This window comes from Rhinoderma darwinii, chromosome 1 (genome assembly GCF_050947455.1).
Source record: "Rhinoderma darwinii isolate aRhiDar2 chromosome 1, aRhiDar2.hap1, whole genome shotgun sequence".
NCBI lineage: Eukaryota > Metazoa > Chordata > Amphibia > Anura > Rhinodermatidae > Rhinoderma > Rhinoderma darwinii.
Window position 1 is genome coordinate 74,416,112 of NC_134687.1, and position 9,654 is coordinate 74,425,765.

Consider the following 9,654-nt stretch of genomic DNA (forward strand, 5'->3'; position numbering starts at 1 on the left):
CCCCACACCACCCCCTTCGTTACACCTATCATGGGGATCTCAGCACCCAGGTCCAAAGGAATGTTGAAATTTTAGTGAATTGGCAACTGGTGAACAATACATCTAAACCAGAGTTTACAAAGCTAGATATACACCAGAAAACAAAAGTACAGACCCAACAAACAATAAAAAAGAGCATTTATTACATAAAATATATTCTACATTTTAGTTTAAAGGAACATGACTGTATGACAGTGAAGCTAGTGCACACCTATAAAAGAAGTGAATGTTTTCATAAGAGACCCACATAGTCTATTTGAAAATCATAATATAATCTTCATAAAAATCAGCAACCGCTTTGTCTTCTGATCATTCTTCACCTTTAGGGTATGTTCACACGGAGTGTTTTCAGCCGTTTTTCTGGCCGTATATGTCCCGAAAACGTCTGAAAAATCGGAAACAGAGCGCCTCCAAACATCTGCCCATTGATTTCAATGAAAAAAACGGCGTTCTGTTCTGACAGGCCGTTTTTTTACGCAGCCGTTTTTACGCATGGCCGCGTAAAAAAACAGCCGCGAAAAAGAAGCGCATGTCACTTCTTCAGGTGTTTTTGGAGAAGTTTTTCATGGACTCTGCAAAAAAACATCTCCAAAAACGGCCGAAAAAGACGCTGCGAAAAACACGAGTATGATTAAAAAGCGTATCAAAATCAGGAGCGGTTTTCCCTTGAAAACAGCTCCGTATTTTCAGATGTTTTTGAGTTTGCGTGTGCACATACCCTAACTATTGTATTTCAGACAACAAGGAAAGACAAACACACAATTTGTAATGTCCGTGGATGCGGGGTGTCAGCTCCGTTCTCCCCCTGACAGCCGCGAGTCGGCAAGCGCTGGCCCAAGCCTCCTCCTCAGGAGGCGCCAGCGCTCGCGTCCACTCACCTCAGCCAGATCTCATAGGGTGCGCACACACGCTCGTGGCCGCTTTTAAAGCGGCAGCGCGCGCACCGGACCTTATTGATGAACTTTGACCCGTGAGTACCCTGGACTATAAGAGGGGTCCAGCCCCCTAGTTCTATGCCTGAGCGTTGTTGTGTTCCCTAGTTTGTCTATGTTCCCTAGTTTGTCTATGTGTGATGGCCTCCTAGTGTGTTACCTGTTCCAGTTCCTGTACCTGTCCCAGTTCCTTGCATTTCCATACCACCCTGGTTGAGCACTGTGCCGTGCCAAAGTCGTGTTGTGCTGTATTCACGTCTGACCTGCTTCACCTCGCCTGACGACTACCTGCTGCCTAGTCCCAGCCGAGCCTGCCCTGCTGCTGTCTGAGCTGCCACAGGTACCTATACGAACTATAGACTTTCACCTGCTCCCTGTTGGCCAGCTGCCTTACCGTCAAGGCGGTACGGCCCAGTGGGTCCACAGACCCTTCGTGACACAATTACATTCTGCATTTGGTAATCAGTTAATGGAAACCTAAAGGGTATGTTCACGCGGATTATTTTACGATTACTGCTACTGGGGGATCATGGGAGACCCTGCTGCAGCTATTACAGCTACTGGGGGATCATGGGAGACCCTGCTGCTGCTGATACGGGATCATGGGAGACCCTGCTGCTGCTCTTACTGCTACTCGGGGATCATGCGAGACCCTGCTGCTGCTCTTACGGCTACTAGGGGATCATGGGAGACGCTGCTTCAGCTCTTACGGCTACTCGGGGATCATGGGAGACCCTGCTTCTGCTCTTACTGCTACTCGGGGATCATGGGAGACCCTGCTTCTGCTCTTACTGCTACTCGGGGATCATGGGAGACCCTGCTTCTGCTCTTACTGCTACTCGGGGATCATGGGAGACCCTGCTTCTGCTCTTACTGCTACTGGGGGATCATGGAAGACCCTGCTGCTGCTCTTACTGCTACTGGGGGATCATGGGAAACCCTGCTGCTGCTCTTACTGCTACTGGGGGATCATGGGAGACCCTGCTGCTGCTCTTACTGTTACTGGGGGATCATGGGAGACCCTGCTGCTGCCCTTACTGCTACATAATGGGGGTTAATTACTATTAATGTGAGGCACATGGAGGTTCAAAATTCATAATACCTCGTGCCTCACATTAATAAGTGAAAGCAGTTTTTTATTTTCTAACAGCGTAAACATGAATGACGCTATAAATGTGTTATTATGGTCGCATATGTATCGAGACTTATTTTAATGTTTATTGTAATCTGTGGTTTTTTTTTATTTAACATTACTTTATTATTTCTTTTCACTTTTAAACTTTAATGTACTAGCATATATCTATATGCCAGTACATTAGCCTGTGTACTGATAGGTAAGTCCTAACAACTGCCTGTGTACTAAGTATGCCCTAACAGGAAATATGGTCAGGCAGCCCTGGGGTCCTTTAATGGACCCTGGGCTGTCTGCCCATATATGGTACGGCTCTCGATCGCATCACAGGAATTCCCTGTGATGTGATCCAAAGCGCATCTCCCCTTCTCATTTTCCCCTGAATGCTGCGGTCAGCTTTGATCGCAGCATTCTGGGGAATAGCGGCAGAGATGAGAGATTTCTCTGATCTCCGAGGTTAGAGCAGGGTTGCGGCTGTGTAATACAGTCATTGCCCCACTCCTGACAATAAGTGCATGCGCGGTCAGTATGAGATGATGCGGCTGGCGCTGCACTAACTAGCGGCGGCTCAGGCACTGAAGACAGAATATGAGGGTGTTTAGCAGTGCGCCCGCAATGTTCTGTCTTCAGTGACGCCGCTCATTAGTGCAGCGCTGGTCGCACCATCATGCTAACCGCGCGCACACTTCTCAGGAGCAGGGCAATGGCTGTATTACACAGCAGCAACCCTCATACATTCATGTGTTACAATGCTAAGCTGTGCGGCCGCACAGCTTAGTATTGACATACATGAAGTAACAGTATTGAACCGTTTGAGGGTTCAGGGTATCGAAGTTTCGATGCATCATGCATCCCCAATACACACACATTTTATTATATATATATATATATATATATACACACACACACACACACACACACACACACACTACCGTTCAAAAGTTTAGGGTCACTTAGAAATTTCCTTATTTTTGAAAGAAAAGCAGTTTTTTTTCAATGAAGATAACATTAAATTAATCAGAAATACACTCTATACATTGTTAATGTGCTAAATGACTATTTACTAGCTACAAACGTCTGGTTTTTAATGCAATATCTACATAGGTGTATAGAGGCCCATTTCCAGCAACCATCACTCCAGTGTTCTAATGGTACATTGTGTTTGCTAACTGTGTTAGAAGGCTAATGGATGATTAGAAAACACTTGAAAACCCTTGTGCAATTATGTTAGCACCGCTGTAAACATTTTTGCTGTTTAAAGGAGCTATAAAACGGACCTTCCTTTGAGCTAGTTGAGAATCTGGAGCATTACATTTGTGGGTTCGATTAAACTCCCGAAATGGCTAGAAAAAGAGAGCTTTCATGTGAAACTCGACAGTCTATTCTTGTTCTTAGAAATGAAGGCTATTCCATGCAAGAAATTGCCAAGAAACTGAAGGGAGTAGTACACACCGTTGTAGGAAATCTTCAGAGGACAGCACAAACAGGCTCTAACCAGAGTAGAAAGAGAAGTGGGAGGCCCCACTGCACAACTGAGCAACAAGACAAGTACATTAGAGTCTCTAGTTTGAGAAATAGACGCCTCACAGGTCCTCAACTGGCAGCTTCATTAAATAGTACTCGCAAAACGCCAGTGTCAACAGTGAAGAGGCGACTCCGGGATGCTGGCCTTCAGTGCAGAGTGGCAAAGAAAAAGCCATATCTGAGACTGGCTAATAAAAGGAAAAGATTAATATGGGCAAAAGCACACAGACATTGGACAGAGGAAGATTGGAAAAAAGTGTTATGGACGGACGAATCGAAGTTTGAGGTGTTTGGATCACACAGAACATTTGTGAGACGCAGAACTGAAAAGATGCTGGAAGAGTGCCTGACGCCATCTGTCAAGCATGGTGGAGGTAATGTGATGGTCTGGGGTTGCTTTGGTGCTGGTAAAGTGGGAGATTTGTACAAGGTAAAAGGGATTTTGAATAAGGAAGGCTATCACTCCATTTTGCAACGCCATGCCATACCCTGTGGACAGCGCTTGATTGGAGCCAATTTCATCCTACAACAGGACAATGACCCAAAGCACACCTCCAAATTATGCAAGAACTATTTAGGGCTAGAAGCAGGCAGCTGGTATTCTATCTGTAATGGAGTGGCCAGCGCAGTCACCAGATCTCAACCCCATAGAGCTGTTGTGAGAGCAGCTTGACCGTATGGTACGCAAGAAGTGCGCATCAAGCCAATCCAACTTGTGGGAGGGGCTTCTGGAAGCATGGGGTGAAATTTCTCCCGAATACCTCAGCAAATTAACAGCTAGAATGCCAAAGGTCTGCAATGCTGGAATTGCTGCAAATGGAGCATTCTTTAACGAAAGCAAAGTTTGAAGGAGAAAATTATTATTTCAAATAAAAATCATTATTTCTAACCTTGTCAATGTCTTGACTATATTTTCTAGTCATTTTGCAACTCATTTGATAAATATAATTGTGAGTTTTCATGGAAAACACAAAATTGTCTGGGTGACCCCAAACTTTTGAAAGGTAGTGTGTATATATATATATATATATATATATATATATATACACACACACACACACACACACACACACACACTAGGGATGCACGATGCATCGAAACTTCGATACGGTTTCATTACTGTGCATCCCCAAATAGTTCGATACCGTTATTTCATGTATTTCGATACTTCGCTGCACAGCTAAGTACAGTAACACATGGATGTATGAGCGCGGGGCTGCTGTTGTGTAATACAGCAATTGCCCCGCTCCAGAGTACTGACAAGCGTGTGTGGTCAGGATGATGTGATGCGGCCAGCGCTGCACTAATGAGCTGCGGCACTGAAGACCGAACATGGCGGGTGCACTGCAAAACACCCCCATGTTCTGTCTTCAGTGCCTGCGCCGCCGCTTATTAGAGCAGCGCCGGCCGCATCCCCTCATGCTGACCGCGCGCACTTGTTGTCTGGAGCGGGGCAATGGCTGTATTACACAGCCACAGCCCCGCTCTATAACAGCGGAGATCAGAGAAACCGCTCATCTTCGCCGCTATTCCCCTGAATGCTGCCATCAAAGCTGACCGCAGCATTCAAGAGGAAGTGAGAAGGGGGGGGGCGCCCCTTGGATCGCATCACAGGAATCCCTGTGACGCGAATTGAGGGACATACCATATATGAGCAGACAGCCCATGGTCCATTGAAGGACCCCAGGGCTGTCCTACCATATTTCCTGTTGTTAGGGCATACTTGGGTACGTCCTAAAAACTGCCTGTGTACTATCCGTACACAGGCTAATGTACTGGTATATAGATCTATGCCAGTACATTAAAGTTTAAAAATAAAAAAAGTAAAAACAAAGTAATATTAAATAAAAATACACATACACATTTTTTTACAATAAACATTAAAATAAGTCTCTACATAAAATATACACATATTGGGTATTGGCGCAGCCGTAATAACCTTCAGAACAATTTTTTTGCATCATTTATGATATGTACGCTGTGAAAAAATAAAATAAACACTGCTTTCATTCACTTATTAATGTGAGGCGCGAGGTGCGATGAATTTAACCTCCATGTTCCTCACATTAATAGTAATTAACCCCATCATGTACCTTACACATTAACACATTATGACTGAAAAACATGATGGGGTTAATTACTATTAATGTGAGGCACATTCAAAATTCATCACATCTCGCAGAAAATGGAAGAACTTTTTTTTTTTTTCATTACTGTTGGCAAAGTATCGTTTTGGTATCGAAATCGCAATACTAAACGAACTATCGGAACCAAACTGTGTGAGCTCAGCCCTAAGACTTTATTCACACAGAACGGAAATGTTGCGGATTACAGTCCCAGCCATGTGGATGAGATTTTATAAAATCTCATCCACATGCTGCTTAAACATTTTCTGGACAGAAATCAGAGCATGCTATGGATTTTCAAACCGCAGCATGCTCATTCTGTTATGGACGTTCACTGCGGATTTCAGCCTTTTCAATAGTGACAGCCGTAGCAAAATATGCACCAAAAACAAAGCCACTGCGGAAATGCTGCAGAGAAATTCATCAGCATTTTCGTCCTGTGTCAATCCAGCCTTAGGCCTCATTTACACGAGCGTGTGCGTTTTCCGCACGCAAAGAAACGCAGCGTTTTGCGTGCGCAAAAGGCACTTGACAGCTCCGTGTGTCACCCGTGTATGATGCGCGGCTGCGTGATTTTCGCGCAGCCGCCATCATAGAGATGAGGCTAGTCAACGTCAGTCACTGTCCAGGGTGCTGAAAGAGTTAACTGATCGGCAGTAACTCTTTCAGCACCCTCGACAGTGAATTCCGATCACCATATCGAGTAACCTGTTTAAAAAAAAAAGAGGTTCGTACTTACCGAGAACTTCCCGGCCGTTGCCTTGGTGACGCGTCCTTAGTGACGCGTCCTTGGTGACACGCCTCTCTTGACATCTGGCCCCACCTCCCTGGATGACGCGGCAGTCCATGTGACAGCTGCAGCCTGTGCTTGGCTTGTGATTGGCTGCAGCTGTCACTTGGACTGAATTGTCATCCCGGGAGGTCAGACTGGAAGAAGAAGCCGGGAGTTATCGGTAAGTCAGAACTTTTTTTTTTTTTACACGTTCACGTATATTGGGATCGGAAGTCACTGTCCAGGGTGCTGAACCAGTTTAACTCTTTCAGCACCCTGGACAGTGACTGTCTCCTGCCGGGTTCGGTCAAAACGAATTCGGCCGAACCCGGTAAAGTTCGGTTCGCTCATCTCTAAGACACTCCGTTCGGATGTTTGTAAACAGAAAAGCACGTGGTGCTTTCTGTTTACATTCAGTTTGACAGCTCTTGCGCGAATCACGAGTTCACACGGAAGTGCTTCCGTGCGACCTTCGTGGTTTTCACGCACCCATTGACTTCAATGGGTTCGTGATGCGAGAAAAACGCACGATTATAGAACATGTCGTGAGTTTTACGCAATGCACTCGCGCTGCGCAAAATTCACGCATTGTCTGCACTGCCCCATAGAGTAATATAGGTGCATACGACACGCGTGAAAAGCACGCGCGTATATTACGCTCGTGTAAATGAGGCCTTACAGTTTCTGCAGACCACATCAATACTGCCTCTTAAGCTGGGTTCACACTGTTTTTAGCATGCAGTTTTTTTTGTTGATAAAGTCCCTTGTGTCTCAATGGGAGTTTATCTAACAAAAAAACACGCATGTTAAAAATGCACAGCGTGAACCCATACTTAGGCCCCATGCACAAGACCATGCCCGTAATCATGGCCCATAATTAAGGGCACAGCCGGCCGTGGAGAGAGCCATCTGCAGTTGCGGTCCGCGTTCCCATTATAAAGTACAGGGGCACGGTCCGTAAAATAGGACATGTCTTATTTTTTACGGAAGGTTTCTACGGCACGAACACCTTCCCGTAAATATACGGGAAAGTGTCCGCCAGCCGTAGAAATTATTGGGTTCGCAATTACATACGATTTTACGGTCGTGTGGGGCCTTACAACGGAGGAAGATTTGTCCAAACCTGCCTCAGACTATAAACCAGGCAGGATTCTCTCTCCCTCGGTTTCATTCTTAGTAGATGTTTTAATCAACATGGACCACAATGTCTGTAAATGCTGCATTTGTATGGATTCGGCTGTCCAAATAGTTCTGTGTGTCACTATGTGCTTCCCATTGTATCCACTGAAGAAGAAAAAAAAAAAAAAAAAAAAATTATATATATATATATATATATATATATATATATATATATAAAATAAAGTCAAATATCACCAATAGAGGATTGAACTATAGGCAGCAGTCAGGCATCTCAAATTCTGCTTTTGACTAAGGAAAACCTAAAAGAAAACAAACAACAGTGGCGCAGCACCAGAGATTACATTTGTTAGCCAATGCACCTTCCTTATTGTTTGGTGCCCATAGCTTCACCTTCATATTCGAGAACAGTGTTGCCATAGCACGTGATGATGACAGGAAAAATGCAAATAGCTATGTTACAGCGGGCAGAGCTCTCTCGATGACACTGCAGCATGATGTCACGACACGTCAGTATGTGATGTCACGACACTTCAGTATGTGAGGTCAGTGGCTGAGGGGTTGGCCTGGGTATAACTTTTGCACTGGGAGCTTGAAGCTATGCCTATGCTACATAACGTCTTAATAAGGTCCTCATACCAGTAACGTCCAGCATCCGGTCTACGAAGACCAGTGACGCCTTGCTCTGGGCAGTCTTCCTGCGAGGTTTCGCCTGGGGATAGTTGGCCAGTTCTCCAGCAATGGTTCTGCTGAGATATCCCACAGAGAAGCACTCTTCCCGCACTCCAATGCCTTCCATTATGTTATTGAGTCCAGACACTAAGTTCTTGATGAGAATCTGCAGCTCCTGAGGAAGTGATGGGAAGTCCACATCCCCTAACCCAGGAAACCTCTTCTTGTCAGGTCGGCTGCGGTTCAGAGACTGAAGGTCTTGTCCAGGCAGGAGAGGGAAAAGGGAATGGAAAGCCGGAGCCAGGAGGAGATAAGGACTGATAGGGGCTAGCAGAATGGGAGCCCATAAGACCTCAGCAGTGTAGCCCATGTTCCCCATCCATTCACACAGCTTCTCCTCCAGCTGCTCATGGACAATCCTACCGTCAGCCTCCCCTGGGCTCACCGCAGTCACCACTATGCAGTACTGGAAGGAGCTCTGGCTCACCACATCCCTGATCACGTCCAGTGCCCGGCCCCGCAATGGGCTGCTCACTACGAAAACAGCCTTGGGCTGGCTGGGGCTACCGGACTCGAAGCTGGAGAACTCCTTGATGTTAAGCGCTCCAGCGGCCAGTAGGAGCTCGGCTCCGCCGCACCAGTGCAGAATCTCCGCGCAAGCCTCGTCCATAAACACAACAGCCCGCCGGGACTTAGCAAGTACTGGCTCCCATACTTTCTGACTGAACGACGTCAGCCCTGCTCCACTCGCCATAGTGACAACACGCCGGTTCCACTCTGACAGCTGCCTGCTGATGACGTGTCACAACACTGGGGACGCACACAATATACGTCATACCCAACAATGTCACGGGGGATGATAGTGCCGTACTATCATGCAGGTGTGGCGAGATTGCTAATAGCAACCAATCAGCGTTCGGCTCTCATAATACAGTGCCCTGATTAATGAACTGGTATCAGCAACTACCCTACCTATGACTTTTTTTTTTTTTTTGGCAGGTAACTTTATTTACACAACACTTTTTCCTGATTCAGGTAGCTAAAAAAAAAATAATTATAACTTTATTATTTTTTTTTTTTAATTCAACAGTAATTTATTTATATATGCAATAAGAAAAGGTACTATGCACACCAAGAGTCGTTATCCAAAGGTTGATTTTAATATTAATAGTTATGCCAGTATCAGTGCAACGTTTCGGTCATGTCTCTGACCTTCATCAGGCACTGTGATATCCTGGGTCCTGCGTAATGGCGCTTAGTGGAGGCGCTCTACTAGCGGCAAGCCGCCATACACTAAGCGCCATTACACTGGCATAACTA

General features: G+C 45.7%; 1 protein-coding gene across 1 annotated transcript in view; it reads right to left on the reverse strand.

Moving 5' to 3' along the window:
* SCFD2 (sec1 family domain containing 2) overlaps window positions 1-9,216 on the reverse strand; it is a 578,236-nt gene extending 569,020 nt beyond the window's left edge. The window contains exon 1 of the mRNA XM_075859720.1: window positions 8,302-9,216. Coding sequence (XP_075715835.1) covers window positions 8,302-9,088 — 787 coding nt within the window. The 5' untranslated portion in view covers window positions 9,089-9,216. The remainder of the gene's footprint in view (window positions 1-8,301) is intronic.
* Between the last annotated feature and the right edge of the window lie 438 nt (window positions 9,217-9,654).